General features: G+C 54.2%; 1 protein-coding gene and 1 long non-coding RNA gene across 6 annotated transcripts in view; one reads left to right on the top strand and one right to left on the bottom strand.

Annotated features, from left to right (window-relative positions):
• The window catches only part of LOC120410201, a 70,219-nt gene extending 65,688 nt beyond the window's left edge, over nt 1-4,531 (bottom strand). For 2 of the 4 annotated variants that reach the window (XR_005602176.1, XR_005602178.1), the window contains exons 1-2: nt 4,463-4,529; nt 1,708-2,661 (exon numbers count right to left, since the gene is read on the bottom strand). This is a non-coding gene — a long non-coding RNA (uncharacterized LOC120410201). Of the gene's footprint in view, nt 1-1,707; nt 2,662-4,462 lie in introns of all 4 variants that reach the window. The other 2 variants (XR_005602179.1, XR_005602177.1) reach the window with 2 other exon arrangements.
• On the top strand, nt 4,049-11,064 carry EMX2 (empty spiracles homeobox 2). Of its 2 annotated transcripts, XM_039553854.1 has the most exons (4): nt 4,049-4,299; nt 5,042-5,522; nt 7,599-7,783; nt 10,362-11,064. In XM_039553854.1, the coding sequence occupies exons 2-4, from the start codon at nt 5,132-5,134 to the stop codon at nt 10,527-10,529; spliced, it is 744 nt and encodes a 247-aa protein (XP_039409788.1). In that variant the 5' UTR covers nt 4,049-4,299; nt 5,042-5,131; the 3' UTR covers nt 10,530-11,064. The 2 variants fall into 2 exon arrangements, with proteins under 2 accessions (XP_039409788.1, XP_039409786.1); XM_039553852.1 differs by lacking the exon at nt 4,049-4,299 and having other exon boundaries at nt 4,588-5,522.
• Nucleotides 11,065-17,838: the final 6,774 nt, after the last annotated feature.

Raw genomic sequence — 17,838 nt, 5'->3', positions numbered from 1 at the left:
GAGCTATTCCTTCGGGATAGAGCCCGCAGGTCAAACGGACAGGCGGGCAGGAAAGACAGGAGACTTTTCAAAGCCCTCTTGCCTATACCCCATCACGTACGAGAAGTCGCAGTACACGGTGTGGCACAAGCCAAGGTTTTGATCGAAGTGCCAAAGTTCAAGGGCTGGATGCAGTTTTTGGATCCAGCTGTTGAGAAGGCTACCCCGGAGGGAAAGATTTCGGACGTGCTGGTCCCTCGGTGGGTAGTTCAAATCAAGCGCTCCGCCAACTCCGCGGGGAGAGTTTGGAGTGCGTGTGCGTGGATGTGTGTGAATACACACGCGTGGAGCTTTCTCAAGAAAAAAAAAAAGTAAAAAAAAAGTAAAAGCCCTTTAGGGCTTGATTACTTTTATTAATAGACACATTAAGCGGCCTTAGTGCTCCTGGCTGCTTTCTGACGGGATCGGGGAGCTCGGGAGCGGCCGGGCCCGCCGGGGATGCGGTGCCGGCGGCGGGGCCGCGGGCGGGCGGGAGCTGCACGGCGGCCGGCAGGGGGCGCTGCCGCCCCGCGGATGCGCGCCCGGCCCCGCGCCCGCGGCCGCCGCCCCCGCGCAGCGGGCGGGGACCGGGACTGGAGCGCCCAGGGAGCGGCGGGAGCGGCGTGCGGGGATGCTCCCGGCGGCCCAGCGGCCCAGCGGCCCGGCCCGGCCCGGCCTGACCACACGCACTCTCGGTACCGCGCTGCTCACCGCGCCCGCACGCAGCTGCGGGTATTTCCTCCCGCTTCCCCCGCACGTGTTGACGTTTAAAAGGTCTGGCGCGGAGGGCTGCGTGTTAGGGCTTCGCGTGTAAAGCTGGGGGTTACGGATGTCCCGTGTTACCGGCATTGTACTGGAACCGCGAGTCCGACACCCCCGGGACAAAAACAGCTGCGCGGAACCACGGCGGGGCCAGGCTGTGCAGCGCGCAAATGGCGCTGGTTCGAGAGCGAGAGGGGACGGGGCCCTGAATTAGAGTCGAAAAGAGAAAAACTAAAGCGACCCTGGCCCATCGCTGTTCCCGGGTCGGTGAGAGGAATCCGGGTAGCAAGGCCTTCTCCTGGTCTCAGTCCCGGTCCCGGTCCTCTGCCGCTGAGACGGGATCCCGGCGGCTTCAGCGCTGGCCCCGCTGTGCAGAACCGAAATAGAGGGGTGAGGTTTTCAGGGCTGCTCTCCTCGGCGGGGAGGTCCGTGGGAAGCATCCCGTGTGTCCCGTCCCACCCGGGAGCCCAGGATGAGTGGGGAGAGAGGCCCTGTCCACGCGTGGCTCCGGCTGCTCGGGGCTGGCTGCGGACGGAATGCACCTGCTCGACCGGCTCCCCCGGAGCCCCGCAGCCCGGCCAAGGTCCTGGGCACCCGGCTCGGCTCGGCCCGGCCCGTCATTCCCGCCGAGCACTCCGCTTTTGCGAAGGACTCGCAGGAGGCTCAGACATACTGAGTAGGATTTAGGGCGTTTAGAAAAGAATTAAATTCATCCTCTTCTTTAACTCACTCAACCCCACGCCAGACACGACCTGCCTAGGTCACCTCTCCTCCCTGCCGTGAGCATGAATCTCTGGGACAGGAGGGAAAAGAGGGAGACGGATCCCGCCTGGAAAAGAAAGTTAAGGGAAGGCTGAAACTTCCTTCACCGCCACCCCCATACCCGAGAAAATTCAGCCTGGTTTAGCCCATGAACAACCGTCTTACCCCGAGGTCCCCGCATCTGAGACCTTCCTCGCACTTTCTTCTTGGCTCGTCTTTTAAAAGATGTGTATTAGTTTGGAAATCCGGAGCTAGAGCCTTTGAGGCCAGCCATGTAATTTGACTGCGAATGTAGCTCACCCCTCCCTCCGAGAGAGGCTGCCTCTCGGTGCGCTTGGAGCAGATCGGGGATTGCTGGGAAGGGAGCCCCTGCCAGATTTTCTCCATGTAGACGCCAAGGGGACAGCGAGAGCAGCCTGTCAAGACCTTGGGAAGGAAAAGTTCAAGAGAGTGGCTTCGGGAGGTGTTCCCGGGACAGGCCGGGCTGGAGCTCAGCTGCCGTGGCCGGGCCAGCAGAGGCCGGGGGCTGCGCGGGAGGCGCCCACGAGAAATGGCCACGGCGACGAGTGCGAGAATGATACAAAAATTTAGGGAGAAGAGGCAAATTCTGGGAAATCCCATCCCGAGTCCTCTTGGTTTTTGTTCTCACTGTCCCCGGCCTGTTTTATCTCTGACAAAACCCAGGGAAAGCTTGTGTTCTCCAGGCTCTGCTTGCGGTTCCTCTGCCTGGATGTATCCCCGCGCACACACACACCATACACACAGACATGTGTACGTATGTACAGAGCACAGAGAGCGAGCAGGGCTCCGACCTCCAGGGTGCTGCGGCCGAGATCACCCGCTTTTCCCGAAAAAAATCGGACTTGGCCGTGGAGAGCTCCCCGCTGCAAGCGTAGCCTCCTCCGTTCAGCTCCAAAACAACGGGACTCCCCTTCGGAGAGGGATTTTAGGCTAGAGGATATTTCCCCGGCAGTAAAGAAGGTCGAGGGAAATTTATCGATCGTTTTGGAGGTTCTGCGTGTGTGAGGTTTCTCTTCAAACGGATATAATTCCTCCCTCCCCAAGTGCTAAATTACTCGATGCAGTTTTCAAAGGAGCCCCGCGATTATGCCAGGATGTCTGGAAAGAAAAAAAAAAAAAAAGGAAAAAAAAAAGGAGTTGAAGTTTTTCCAATTCAGATTCATTCTTCAGTCCAGGAGAAGTGTAAATACGCTGATGCAAAACACAGTTCCTCCGAGGAGAAGGAGAAGTTTCTCTCTTTTTTTTTTCTTCCTTTTTTCCCCCCTTTTTTTTCCTTTTTTTTTTTTTTTTTTTTTTTTTTCCCCGTTTTCAATGCTCTGGAACCAAGGCCCCAGTCGAAACCAGCACATCAAACACCCACCGTATTTAGGGCACTTTCTCATCCTTGTTCGTGTCTGTAACCCCAGATCTTTTCGAGAAGAGGCATAATGACGGCCGGTTGAGGGAAAAAAAGTTGTACGGAGAAGGCGTGAGGGGTCTCAGAAAGTTCAGATACTGGCGATTCACGAGGGACACGAGTGGGGCTGAAGGAAAATCCTTCTCTCCCTTGCTCGGCACTCTAAGCTCAGCGGGGCCAGAACCCTGCACTCCGGTGTCTTCGGGCAGGAAAGGTTTTCCCAAATGTGTGAGACCTGGGAGAATGGCACCTCGCAGCAAAATCTGCCCAAAGACTTGAGTTATGCCGCGTAAAGCTGTCCCTCACTTTGCTCTGCGCTCGCACGCACGTGTGGCTGTGGATGTCTATACGTGCAGCCGCCCCACGCCTGGAGATCAGATTTACATTTCCTACAGAAAGTGAACTTCTCCCTCCACAAATTGCACACAGCGCGGGGTACACAAAGGGAAACACGGCCTCAGACAAAGGCGCAAGGACAGCCGCATCTTTGCGTGCCCAACACTGTTTTGTCACTTATATTTAGCCGCTCGATTTGGTATTGTGTTAAAAATATCGGCAAGCTGGGAACAGATGCTTTTAGCAGAGAGTGGGGAAGGAGAATAGAATTCACCTCGCCCTTTACTGGAAACAACCATTTAGACAGCGATTTGTTTTTTAGCATAATTTAATGCAGCGAAGTAACGGGTTTTTAGTGCATAAAGTGAAAAGAAAATAGAAAACAAGGTCTGGGAACGAAGGAAAGAAACGCTAGACTGGTTTTAAGACTCCCCCCATCCCTTGGTTCAACAGAAACATTAATTTACATTAGCAATTCCGCATCTTTAAGATAAATTACACAGCGGCGTAATAGATTTAAAGTATGCCAGATTTTTTTATCATTAATTGTAAATGTGCAAAATACCTGCTGGTACTTCACTTTAGAAGAATGTAATTGGCAAAAATGGGAGGCTGATGAATAGATAATAGATCCTTAACTACCAATAAACAGTAAGCACCAGCCAAGAGTATTAGGATGTGATCATAATTATTCTGCAGCTCCAGCCAATGGGAGGAGGAGAACTCAGCCCTAAAATCATCTCCGGACCCAAAGGTAAACGCGAAAATACGGACAAGGCTGGAACCGGCGACTTGATCCCTTGTCCCGTCTGCGAGAGCCCGGCGTGTCCCAGCTCTGCACGATGCTGCCCTGCGCTTTGTGTTCCGCACCGCGCGGTGCGGGCAGTGCGGAGGAGCCAAGGGGAAATAAATAAGTTCGGAGGAAGAGGACGACCCGTTCTCTCACCGGGACGAAATCTTTCCCAAGCGGGGCATCTCTCCCTGACGCCCCGGGGCCGATCAAGGTAACCTCGCCGGGCTGAGAGTACCCGAGAGGTGGCCGGGAGAGGGGTGTCGCGCTGGCGGAGCAGCCCTACTCCCCCCCTGGCCCCCACCAGAAGAGATGCAGGGCCCCCCATCTCCTGTCCCGCTGAAGCCCCCCCCCCCCCCCGGCCCCCGTCCGCCTACCTTGGTCGCCGAGCGGCGGCAGGGGAGGGAGGGCAGCGCGGCTGCGGAGGGGCGCGGAGCCGAGCGGGGCCGGGCGCGGGGGCGGCGGCGGGGCGGGGGCGGCTGCGCGGGGCGCCGCGCTCCCCCCGCGCTGACGGGCGCGCTCCCGCCGCACTCCGATCCGCGGCTCCATCCCTCCCGATGGCGCTGCCCGGCGCTCGCCTCCCCTCTGACGCACTTTAAAGAGTCTCCCCCTTCAACCTCAAGGCGAGTAATAGCGACCAATCATCAAGCCATTTACCAGGCTTCAGAGGAAGCTGTTTATGTGATCCCAGCACTAATTAGGCTCATGAACTAACAAATCGTTTGCACAACTTGTGAAGGGGCCGATCACATCCATGGATTGTCTTTGGACTTAGGGGGGGAGGGGGGGGCGCGACCGCCTTTTCCTTGCAGGAGGGAAACTTCTCCCAGCAACTTTTTTTGTGTGAGTGTGTGCGTGGTGCGTGTGTGTGTCTCCCTTTTGGGCACCGCTGGCTGCCGCTGCCTCCTTTTCCTCCAGCCCCTGTCTATTTATGTGTGTATCTATCCCTCCTCAAGTCACTCCCTGCTGCAAACTTCCCCGGATCGTCTCCCGCGCACCAGAAAGAGACGGGCAGAGATTGGGTCGGGGACTCTCATCGCGGCAGCATGTTTCAGCCCACACCCAAGCGGTGTTTCACCATCGAGTCGCTGGTGGCCAAAGACAGCCCCTTGCCCGCGTCTCGCTCCGAGGATCCTATCCGGCCGGCGGCGCTCAGCTATGCCAATTCCAGCCCGATGAACCCTTTTCTCAACGGCTTCCACTCCACTGGCAGGGGGGTCTACTCCAACCCGGACTTGGTCTTTGCAGAAGCCGTCTCCCACCCGCCTAACCCGGCCGTGCCGGTCCATCCCGTGCCCCCTCCTCATGCCCTGGCCGCCCACCCGCTGCCTGCTTCGCACTCCACGCACCCGCTCTTCGCCTCGCAGCAAAGGGACCCCTCCACCTTCTACCCGTGGCTAATACACCGCTACCGGTATCTGGGCCACAGGTTCCAAGGTACGTGCAACTTTTCTTCTCCTTCCGATCCAGCCCCGCATCCTCCGGCGGGCCCCGGCCGGTCCCCGCGGTGCGGATGTTGGGGACGGCGGGTGGTCGGGCGGCCCCTGCCCGGAGCCGAGGGCTCGGCTCGGCTGGGCCCGGGGTCTTTTGTCCCTGTCTCCGCCTCCGCCAAAGTTGGGAGAGCTGTCAGAGCGGAGGGTCTTGGGCTTGGTTTTGTTTTGCTGCTTTTCCCGGTTTGTTTTGGTTTCCCGGGAAGACGAGAGCAAGCGGGAAGGCAAGGCCGGCTGGGACTTCGTCAGCTTTCTGCCCCCATTGAAAGCAGGCGAAAAGGTGGATATTTTTTGTTCCGGTGTGTTAAGAGCTAGAGAGGAGCCCCAGAAGGAAGCGGCCCCGCAGAGCGGGGAATGGAGAGGTGGTGAGGCTGTGGTTCCCCCGGGAAGGCGGCGGTGCCCGCCGGGCTGCCGGGGCCGAGCTGCGGGGCCGCAGGAAGCCCTCGCCGCCGCCCCAAGTCCGGCCGCTGCCCTTGCTAGAGGGGAAGAAATGAAGCGAACCCCAGAAAAAGGATGAGGGGAGTGTGTGCGGGGAATTAATCCCAGCGCCGGAGGAGTGAGGGGAGATGGGGTTGCAGAGGACAGCCGGGGAAGGGGCACGGAGGGCGATCCCGACCGTGCGGTCAGCGAGGGGCTCCAAATGCCAAGCGATTAATAACCATCTGAAGGGAAATAACCGAATCCAATGGCGGACAATCAATAAAATCCCCCTTGTTTAACCCTTTGTAACCTGCAGCGTCTTCTCCGAAGGGTGAACCGATCTCTCCCTTAATGGGTCCGGCTTCTGCCACTTTCATTATAGGCAAACCAACAAACAAACAAAATCAGCCTTCACTCGCAGAGATCCATCTGGCTTTTTTTTTTTTCCCTTGTATTTTTATTTATTAATTCGGAACGAAAACACACCACCTGCATGCTGCATTTTCCCCGGCCTTCCACAGCCGGGCCGCTGTAGCCGGGTTGGGAAAGGAGCCACTCTCTCCGAAGCCAGGCGGTCTGAGACACAAAACGGATTATTACCCTTTCAGAATAAAATTACAGGTTTCACTCACCAAATTATTTGTCGCAGGCACCAGGCGATTGGTAACGAGGGGTAGATGAAAGGCGGAAATGTCCTGGTGTTGAGACACAGCCTGATTTCAAACACACCCTCCTCCTCCAACGATTTTTAAAGCACTTACAGAGAGAGCCCCTCGGTGCCTTTTCCACCTTGGAAGGACCAGACCGGAGAAGCGGCACAGGGGCACCCTGGAGGGAAATGCCCACCGAAAAGCCCCGGCTCACCACCCCCCTCTCCCGCCCCCGCTCCGATGCAGGATGGGACGGAATGGGATAGGATGGGATGGGATGGCCGCTCTGTGGCCTCCTCGGAGTTTGGTTCTTTATTTCCACGCCGGTTCCCGGCGGCGCCGAGGCAGCGGGGAGGGTCAGTGGGCCGGGAACGGCGGCGGTGGGAGCCCTGTTGCGGGCAGCACACCGGCAGAATGAAGGGAAGCAGCAGGAGAAAGGCTCCGGCCGAAGTTTTGGGCGAGGGAAGCCGAGACAGGCCGGGGCAGCGGGCGGGCGGCTCCCGGAGGCCGGTGGGTGGCCAGGGAGACTCGCGAGGCTCGGCCGGGGCGCCCCGAGAGCCGCTCCCAGCTGGCCGCGACGGGAAGATGGAAATAACAAACAAATAGGGAAAGACGTGAGGCTCCGGTGGTCGAGGGGAAGGGGGGCAGCCGTGAGATGTAGCCGCAGACACCGCAGCCGGGCTCTGGCCAATTCTTTTCCTTTTCTGTAGTGCTCCCCAGGTTGTGTTTTAGCATTTTAATTTCTCTCAGTCCTCTCCTCCCCTCCTATGTATTTATCCTTCCCCTCTACCTATTTGTCAAAGGAAAACTCAATACAAAAAAAGCTCTGAAAAATAAAAAAGAAACTATAGTTGAGGGTTATGGTGGGAGACAAAAATTCTTCCACTAAAAAGTCCTGTCGAGTGCGTTTGGGGAAGGTGTTTTACTAATCTCCATTTTACCCTCTTTCCCAGGGAATGAAACCAGCCCGGAGAGCTTCCTATTGCACAATGCACTGGCCAGGAAACCCAAACGGATCCGTACAGCTTTCTCCCCATCCCAATTACTGAGACTGGAACATGCCTTTGAGAAGAACCATTATGTAGTAGGAGCGGAGAGAAAACAGCTGGCACACAGCCTCAGCCTCACGGAAACTCAGGTAAGGGGGAAGCAGGGAACGGGCAGTTGGCAAAGCGAAAGTACCGGCATCTCCTTTGGAAAACCCACCCGGCCGGGCCGAGATTCGGGCAATGATAAGGGCAAATTCTAGGGGTGCTTAGGCCTCCAGTCCCGAACCGGTGGAGTGGAGACAGGCATCTTCCATCGCCTGAGCGTTGTAAAATCCCTTTCCCTTCGTGATTTCACCGCTCGTTCCGGGGGTCGCGGTGCCTCGGCCGGGCGTGGGGAGCCGCAGCGCTCGGGGCGCGATTTCGGGTCCCTCGGGCAGCCCCGGCTGGAGCTCCGGCCCGAGCGGGGAGGCAGCGGCGAGAGCTGCGGTCTGCGGGTCCGGTCGTTCTGTTGCGGGACTGGTCTGAGCCTCAAGAAGGAGTTCGATGTTAGGGGAAAAGCCACCAGAACAGATGCGGGGGCAAGGGGAAGAACCCCCCGTTTGGACCCTACAGCAGAAACACAGTTTCTTGGATGAATTTTCCCTCGTGTCTAGCCGGCAGAGGGGATGTGAGGAGCCGGTTCAGGAGGGCAGAAAGATGAAAAATAAAAGCAGAGAAATTATCAACAAGGAATCCCCCCTTCCCCTCTTCCACTCCCCTTTCCCCCCCTCTCCGACTGGCTGCGGGCCAGAACCGCACCGGAGACTATTTCGGTCTCTCTGGCGGGACGACGGGCGATGTTTCTGCCACGGTGCCGGCCCGAGGGTCTCGGCAGGTACCGGGGCTGGGCACCCGTGGGGCGGCGCGGAACGGGCCAAGAGCTGCGGCGGGGCGGGCGCAGGCTCCCCCCGACGGCCGGGCACCCACGGCCGGCGGGCCGGCTGCGAGGGCGTTTTTCTCGCGGTTTTCTCCCCGCCGGAAGAAAGGCTGGAGTTTGGAGGATTGGTGGTTGTCGTTGTTGTTGTTGTTGTTGTTGTGTCGGGCTTTTGTTTTGTGCCCTTCCAGGAAACTCGTGGAGAGAGAGGGTTCCAGATGGGGATTGTCTCTGCTACAGTATGTGGCACTGTACTAAAAAAAAAAAAAAAAAAAAAAAAAAGCCAAAATACCCAGCCGCAGCCTAGTTCAAAGTTCCCAGTAAACACAGCGTTCTCTGGGCGGATTAAGTTGTAACACTTTTTTTTTTTTTCTTAACTCCTTTTCGTGGGGGAAGCAATAAAGAGGTTGGAGCTTTTGTTTTAAAATGTCTCCCTAACAAAACAATAAAAAGGGATCGCCACTTTTATGAGGTTCCCCGAACAAGGGACCGGTCACAGGCTTATTTCTACTGGAAAGCTGTATTTAAGGTGGTCTTTGTGCTGCTTGATTCCGAAGCTGGTTGGGGTCTTTTGTCCGGATGTCAAACCCCCAGTCCCCTACAAATGAGCTCCCTTTTGGGAGATCAGCGTGCAGAAATGAACCGTCCTCCCCTTCAATTAGCAAACTAAAAGCAAATTAAACTCACCCCTTGTTCCCCGCTCAGCTTTTTAATGGGGGACTTTTGGAGAATATGAAAATGCAGCGGAGATGTGTGTCCGGCCAGTCAGGTCTCTGTTCTGAAGAGGCAGCGAAGCGGGTTAAACCAGCTTATTAAAATGCTCCAATTCCCTTTCCCCCCCTTGCTGAGGCCTTTATCAGGCACTTTCAGACAGAACCAGAGTTTAAACTGCTTTAAAAAAAAAAAAAAGTTTACCTTTGGACGCTACAAGGAGTGTGGCCAGCCCTGGAGATAGCTCCCAGATCAATACTAACTGTAATTAAAGCACTGAAGTCAGCTGCTGGATGGTTCAGTCAGATGTACGCGGCGCTGAACAAAATCAGGGGATATTTACGATGCCACTTACAGGTCTCACCGCACTGCGATCGCTCCTGGACGGAGCGTCCCAGGGAGATGCTGCGGGGAGCTATGAACGTTTTTCTACTCGGGGCTTTTCCGTACATTTTGTTCACTTTTCCAAGAGGAAAAAATCCCGTGCCTCCACCCCCTAGCTCCATCCTGCCGCCCCGTTAGAACGGACGAGGCCCTGTCTTTGCTTTGCCTTGCCGGGCAGGTGGGAGCCCCGCAGCCGGCCCGGCCTCCTCGCCGTAGCCCCGATGGCTCTCCCGGGGCTGGAGGCCGTGGGACACCTGGCCAGGAGCGAGGAGCCGGAGCCTCTCCGGGCGGCGGGGCCGTCGAGGTGATAGCCCAGGGGCGAGCACCACGCTACGTGCTCCCCGCGTGGGCTACCTGGGCACTGCTCGGGGCTACGCGTCCGCGGGAGCTCCAGGTGCGCGCACCGCGCATCCCCCCGGCGGTGCTGCCCGCTCCTGCACGCGTGGGTGCTCTGGAAGTGCTCGGGGGGCGTGGGGCAGCTCGACCGTGCCTTTCCCGCAGCCGGTTGGGTGGCAGCGGGGCCCCGGCTCTGGTCGCCCCCCGCCAGGCTGGCCAGCGGTGACAGCAGGGCACGGAGCGGCGGGGACACGCTACGGACAGAGCACATTGCGGGCGGCGCACGGTGCCACTGGCACACGGAGCAAGCGGGGCGCGGAGCGCCTCCGCAGGTCCAGGGCAGCCGGCGGTCGGACTAATGCCCGGTGCCTTTCCTCCCGCAGGTAAAAGTATGGTTTCAGAACAGACGGACAAAGTTTAAGCGGCAAAAGTTGGAAGAAGAAGGTTCAGACTCACAACAGAAGAAAAAAGGGACTCATCACATTAACCGGTGGAGAATCGCCACCAAACAAGCCAGCCCAGAGGAAATCGACGTCACGTCGGACGATTAAAACCTGGCACTTTTGGACTTTTCAAAGCCAGGACCCCACCAACCGAAAGTGTTAAAGGCTCACCATCCCCCCCCCACCCCCCCAGCGTGGCGGTGCGAGGAAGGACACGGAGATCTTCATCAAAACACGATTCCTGCCTGGGAGGGAGCTGGGAGCGAGCGAGGGCCAGCCAGCGAGGGGTCCGAACTGTGGCACTGCCGGCACCGCTCTGGCAAAGGGGATCTGTCAATCAAAGCCAAAACACCCGGACGAGGTGATTGACAGGTATTCCGTTTATCGCAATCCACTTTTAAAAACATAACGTCAAAAAAATTTAAAAATATATAGAAAAAAATCTTTAAAAGAAAAAAAAAATAGAAGCAAAAAAAGCCCCCAACCAAACCAGAAAAATTAACACCTTACAGGACATTTTGCACTTCACAGTTTTTTCCGTCTTTGAAAGAGAAATTTCCATAAGCAGCCAAAACCCACACCTGTTTCAGAAACTTGAATTGCATGTGTAAAGCCGTCTGGGGAAAAAAAAAAAAAAAAAAAAGAAAAAAAAGAAAAAAAAATCGGAAAAAATTATTCCGGTTCCTAAAGACAGAAATGAATTGTAATTTTTTTCCCTTTAAGACAGGTTCTGTGTGCTTTTTAATTTTATTTTACGAGAAATGTGCAGTCTGTAAACATTTTATGATAACTTCTGGCGTCAAAGTGTTTGTGAAAGCTAAATGAAGTAGCAGTAACAAAGCATAGTGTTCCTTCCGGATGGACAAACACGGTGGGGAGGGGAGGGACGGGAGGGAAAGGCGGGGGGGGGGGGGGGGCGGGGGAGGTTGGGGTTGGTCATAACTTTTGCTGCAAAAAAAAAAAAAAAAAATCAAATGAAATTATCTCCCCCCCCCAACTGTATCCCCATTGCAAAAGCGGATGATGATTACTTTTTTTTAAGATTAACAAAGCGCAAACCCAGCGACCAGTTTTGGCGGTGGGGACACCTTCTAGGCTGGGAGGATCCAGAGAAAAGGGACTGAAAATCACGGATTGATTTTTTTTTTTTTTTCCTAATGGCCATTTTCATTGGGTCAATTTTCAAACACTGACCTTATAATATTCCGAGATCATAGAGCTACTAAAAAAAAAAAAAAAGTGACAAATGTTTCCTTCATGTCTCCTATACCAGAATGTAAATATTTTTGTGTTTTGTGTTTAATTTGTTAGAATTCTAACACACTATATACTTCCAAGAAGTATGTCATTGTCAATATTTTGTCAATAAAGATTTATCAATATGCCCTAAATTTTTAAGCAATATCTTTTCCCCTTCACCCCCAAATTTCTCGGAAACCTATGGTTTCCCCCCACACCGCCTTGTTTTTAGCTGCTGAACCCCCGCGGCCGCGCCGCGCATTCCTGCGGCCATAGGCGCATTTTCTTAATGTATTCGCTGGCTGCTAAATAGACCTCTAAAAATAAGCCGCAGAGGCGCACTTGCTGTAAATAAATACCTAAAACCCCCCAAAACAGAACCGACCAACCAACCAAAACCCCCAAGGACAAACCCAGCCCCTTCCCTGGTTAGAAACTGAAGTGCGGACGGGCTCGTGATGGTGAAACTGGTCCGCAGCAGCCGCGCTCTGCTGAGAGGGGCTTTCCTCGGCAAAAATATCTGTTTTCTTTAGCGAGAGAGGATTTTTCCTTTTTTTTTGTCTTTTCCCCCATCTTTTCTATCTCCTGGCCAGGTCGGTGAGGTGAGGAACAGGTCCTGTGAGCAGAGGCTGCGCCCCAGCTGCTGCTCTCCCTGCTGCTCTCAGGGAGCGATCCTGGGCACAGAGTAAAACTCTGACATTAAAGACGAGGGGGAAAGGAAAAAAAAAAAAAAGAAAAAAAAAGTAAAAAAGTTGCTCTGGGTCCTTGAGGAAACTAGCTGGTTTTCTGGGGGTGCACAGTTGTTTTTTCATGCTTCATTTGCTCCTTAGCCTGATAGACTGCATTAATCAGTTTTATTTCCATTGATAGAGAAACCTCGTCTGCTCTGTTCGAGCTACAAAGAATCCTGCAAGCTTTTGTGAAAGTGCAAATCAGTTTAGGCAATTATCATACCAGGAATATGAAGGGGAAAGAGGAGGCATTGCCCAGTGGTCTCCTTTAATCTCTTAATCCGTGGATCCAGGGGGGCTAGTTGGACATAATTTAGGACAATCTGACTACCCTTTACACTGTGATAAGGCGAAGTTACAATGCATCGCAAAAATACGAGCTTTGTTAAACATACTGCCTTGAAAAGTTAAGATTAGACATTCTGTGCACGTGTTGGCTCTATCGGGTACTATGTAAATTTAATTTTTTTTTTTTTAAATATCCGATCTTATTATTTTTTTTTTTTAGCATCGCTTCTTATACAATCCCGGTGACTTTCCATTCACTTGTGCTACAAATATGAGAGAGGCCCAGTCAGGGTTAGGACGCATGTCGCAATGCAGTCCTTTCCATTTAAACCTAGGCTAATTATTTAGTAGAGCTATTCCCAAGGTAAACTTCTCGTCGCGTTTCTTCCCTCCTCGAACAGCTGATGATGCAGATCTGGAAACCAAGCAGGACGCACATTTTCCCTGAACTCGCCCAAGCTGCCTTGCTCTCCACTTCAAACCCGGGCAAATGGGCAAACATTAAACGGATTGCGGCCGAACAGCAGACTTGGGCCTTTCTAGAAATTGTTTCCCATCTTGATAAAAGGCTTATTTCTGCAGGAACCATATACTTCTCCCTCCACCCCTCTTTTTTTTTTTTTTTTTTTTTTTTTTTTTTAACCGTGAGGGAAGAGAGGGAGAGAGGGGAAAAAAATTAAGCGTCCTATGTAGCGTAACAGCAATAAAATCTTCAGAGAATGCCATTAGCTTTGAAAAAAAAACCCTAAAAGCTTTATTACAAACCCAGCTTTGAAAATAGGGGGGATTAGGAGTCTGAAAGGGTCCCACAATGGTTAGAAGAAAAGGTTTCATGCTAATGAGGTTAATGCCCTTTGTATCTCAGGACTCCACAACTTCATTACTCCCTATCTCCGGCTGCACCAAGCGGCTCAGAACACTGCAATCCACTCCAGCTCTCCCCTGCCTTGCCTAGAGAAGGATTTGATAGCAGCTCTGTTCAAACTAGATAATTATATCTTTTCAAGTCGGAATTAAGATAAAGAAAGTGAAGCAAAGGCGGCTAGCCTTGATCCACTGCAAACAAATTTGGCGCACTTTCTAGTCTCTCTCCCCCTGCCTCAATAGGCAGGACAGTCAGCTTATTAGACCCTCATTTGCTTTATTAATTCATCTATTTAAAGTGGCAGGATTAGAGAGAGGGAGAGAGAGGCAGAGTCTAATGTGGGACAGTGGATGCCAGGCAACCTGGAAATATAAATATTGGCGAGATGCTATCCGAGCGGGTGTTTAAAAATACATTTTATATTAAATAACTGAGAGGGGCGGGAGAGGGAGAGTGGATTTCGGGTGGCGAATTGCAGTCTCGGGCGGATTTTTACGGCTTTTTTGAAGGAAAGCTGAGGGACGGCTGCCGGGGGCCGGCTCTCCCTCCGGAGGACGCGCGGCCCTCGGTGCCTCGCGGAGGATTTGGCCCTCTGGCCCCCCGGGGGCGGCAGGACGAGCGGGGACCCCCCGCACCCCACGGCCCGGGGCCGCTCCTCGAAGCGCTGCCCGGCGCCCGCGGGTGCGGAGCGGAGCGCGCTGTCCCGCGCAGCGCCCCGGGAGCGGGGCCGCAGATCGGAGCGGCCGGGTTTGCGTGCTTTCCCTCCTCCATCGCTTTGCTCTGTCCGTCGGCCAAGGTCAGCGCATCCCGCCCCCGCCCCTCGCGTCCCCCGGCCCCGCTCAGCCCGGGGTCCCCGCCGCTGCCGCACCGGCCGAGGGCCGGATCCCCACCCTTCGCAGCTCTGCTGGCTCCGCTTTCAGGATCTGACCCCTCCGGCCTTAGATTTTTAACCCTTTCTCTTCGGACTAAGCCCGCGTCTCCCAGCCGGGGTTGCTTCCCACCGGTGGGATTTGCACTCCCCACGCGGCGCAAGCCCGCACCCACGCAGCCCTCTCTTTGCCACTGGACCGGGGTGAGACCGGAGGCCTTTGGAACCCCCTCTTTGTTGTGTTTAAACGCTGTTTATTTACCTTCCTCCTCTGATGGATCGAGCTGTTACCTGTGAGGGCTCGGCGGAAATCAGCGGTCCCCCTAATTAGCACCCAGCCTCCGCATAGCCCGTAGGAAGCAGGCAGGGCAGCTCGGGCCGGATTCCCTGATAAACAGGATTCTCCCAGCCCCTGCTCCCGTGTCCATCAGCAGTTCATAACTGCTCGGAGCTAATACAGCCATTGATTTACTTCTCCAAAGGGTCCCGCTGCGAGGGGGAAGAGGGAGTTTAGAGAACCTCCTGACCCCGAGCCGTAACCTCTCTCCTCGCCAGCCTCTCTCCTGGTGGGATACTCGCAGCCGGGGAAGCCCAGCCCGTGGCCCACGCTTGAAACCGAAAGGGCCATTAATCACCTTCGCTCGCTCGCTTTTAATTGACCTTTTGCAATTAGCGCCTGTTGCAGGGAAGGCGACCCGTCGGCCGTGAGCGAACCCCCCCGGTGCTCCCTCGGACCCTTCTGCCCCGGGGGGAGCCGTGGCCGCCCCAGCTCCGCGGGTGTCCCCGCAAGGCACGGCTGGGAGGATGCTGCGGGCACCCCTCCCGCACCGGGCTCAGCCCTCCTCGCAGGTAGCTGCCCTGGCCGGAGCAGGGAAGGCAGGATCTGCCTCCTCTCATCGTTATCCTTCCCCTTGTCCCCGCCGTGGGGCCGCTCGGCCCTGCTGCCTCGGGAGCCCCATCTCCCCGCACGGCCTGGCTGGAGCCCCGGTTGCTGAGGGGGCTCCGGGAGAGCATTTATAGACCCGCTCTGCATCGCCCACGGCTGGACCTGACGTCAGGAAGAACTTGATCTCGCCCGCTTTGCTCCTGCTTCTGAAACTGATCCTTGAAATGAGAGAACAGACTCTACACAATTCCCATGGCCTTGACATAAGGTACAGCGATAAATATACACCACTAATGAGCAATTACCATATAATCACCTTCCAATTAGCTCGCATAATGATGAATTAAACATTCTAGCCTGCTGGATTAGGTTTCTTACTTTGTATATTATTTACGAAGGCTAGCTTCTGCTGAGCACCAAATATCAAATTAGATAGGGAATTTTCAGTTGGGGGTAATTACACATTCAGAGCATGCCCGGAGTTTTTGTCACCAGCCAACTAAAGTGTATTGGAAGGTAGTGTCCATCCTTTTCTGTCTTTCCTTTTGATGTCTTAAAACAAAGTCCACGCTTTTCCGCCAATGCTCCGCACGTTGCCTCCCCCGTGTTAATCCTGCTTCCTTCCCCAAGGCTGGACAGACAGAAGAACTGGACGGTTTTTTCCCTGGGACAGTTAAATAATAAGGAGCAGGCAGAGGCAGGAGCTGGGGGAAGCAAAGGAGCTCTCAGGCACACAATCCTCTCACTCATGGTTGCTCCATCCCTGGGAGATGGGAAGAAACCCGGCCTGTTATCCTGGACAGGTAGAAAAGCCCTGGTCCTCCGCTCGGGGTGGTGAGGACTGGCCGGGCACAGGAGGGGACATTCCCCACACCCACGCCCCGGGTTGCTCTCGCACAGATCCCAGGACACCCTCCCTCGAGTGGTTGTTTCCTTCACGTTCTGGGGAGGGGACTCCAAAATAATCGAGTCCTGGCTGCGTTTGGTCCGGATCTGGGCTGAGGGAAGGAACGGGAAAGGCTTTGGGTGTCGATTCCTCCTAGACGGGAGCGAGAGGAGAAGCATCAGCTCCGTAGGAGGAGAGAAGGATGCGGAGGTCGGGCACTCGGTCAGCCCCAGCCCTCATCCAGAGGGTACGGAGGGACGGAGGCTCCGGGCAGGGAGGGGGCTCGCAGCCGCCGTGTGGAAAGTGGGAGCCCGTCTCGGAGCTGCTTGGTTTTTGTTGGTTTAAGCTGGACCTTTATTGTTTTCTTAATTAACCGTTTGAGTGTGAGTAAACCTCCGCGAGGCGTTTACAGCCTGGCTATAAAGTGGGAGCGGGGGATCTCCCTGCCTCCTGCATTGCCTGAAAACATTCCTTGGGGGCTTGAACGGGGCAGAGAGCCGCCCCACAGGGAACTATGTTCTTACCCAGACTCCTGCTTGGATTTACCTTTCTAAAAGTCCTCTACCTGTAAAGGAAAGGACAAACTGATAGTCCCCTCTTGCCCCGCTCCGCTCTCTCTCGCCTGACACACGGAGCTCTGGAAAGTTTCAGCGATTTCCAGGCAGGAAAGGAATAGCCCAGAAGAGCAGAGATGCTCCTCTTCACCCCGCCTTTTTTTTTTTTTTTTTTTTTTTTTCCCTATATAATCGTGTTTTTCATTTAAAAAGGAATTTTAAAAAAGGGGCGGAAAAAAAAGGAATTAAGAATTCGAAACAATTTCCCTGAGCGAAACTGTTGTCTGAATGAGTGTTGGTGACCTGGACCCAAATAAACTTAAATAAGATGTGGAAACTCATCTGCAAAGTCCCACATGTCTGGAAGCAGCAGCCGATCCAAGCCTGAGTTGTGAGAAGCTGCTGAGTTCCGGTGTTTTTGTGGAGTTACACTCATGGCTTTAATCGGTATTTGAACAACCTTTTTGTGGTTTTGCTGTGTTCACAGAAAGCGCGAAGTCCTGACTTTCTCCACAAGGCCGGAGAATACAAGCACGGCTGTTATTTTATCTTTAGATCAGCAAGTGGGTATCAGAGGCAGGGAAGAAGGTGCATGCTTGTGGGTTTCGAGACTGAGATATTCCCAGATAAACTCTTCTGTGATCTCTTTTATAATCCACGCGATCACGGCTATTTTATTTGGCAGACGTGTATCGAGAGGAGACGTTTGCTGTGACGGGATGTTTAGGCTCCAAATATGATTTTAAAACCTTTTTCAGAGAGTTATCTCCTGTGCCACCCTCCTCGTCCCGGTAAGCACGTTGCCTTTTTGAAGTGATCTGTAAGCCCACACCGTACCTGCTTCCCCGTGGGCTGCCAAATGTCTCTGCTCAGAATCAAGGAGGAGGGAGGAGAGGGGAAGATATGATTTGGGAGAGTAAAGGCTGTTCAAATAAACCATGAAAGGTGTTTCCATAAGAATAACGTTATTTTATTTCATTTCCCGGGGAATGCAAAATAACAGGAAGCCAGATCGAAGTTGAAGTACTGACTAAAATCTGTAGGGAAACAGAGAGGAAAAGAAAAGAGAAAAAGAAATAAAGATTAAAAAATACACTCAA

The sequence above is a fragment of the Corvus cornix genome, chromosome 6 (assembly GCF_000738735.6).
Source record: "Corvus cornix cornix isolate S_Up_H32 chromosome 6, ASM73873v5, whole genome shotgun sequence".
Lineage (NCBI taxonomy): Eukaryota > Metazoa > Chordata > Aves > Passeriformes > Corvidae > Corvus > Corvus cornix.
The sequence above is the reverse complement of the archived record's forward strand: the minus strand, read 5'-3'. Positions and strand labels throughout refer to the sequence as shown.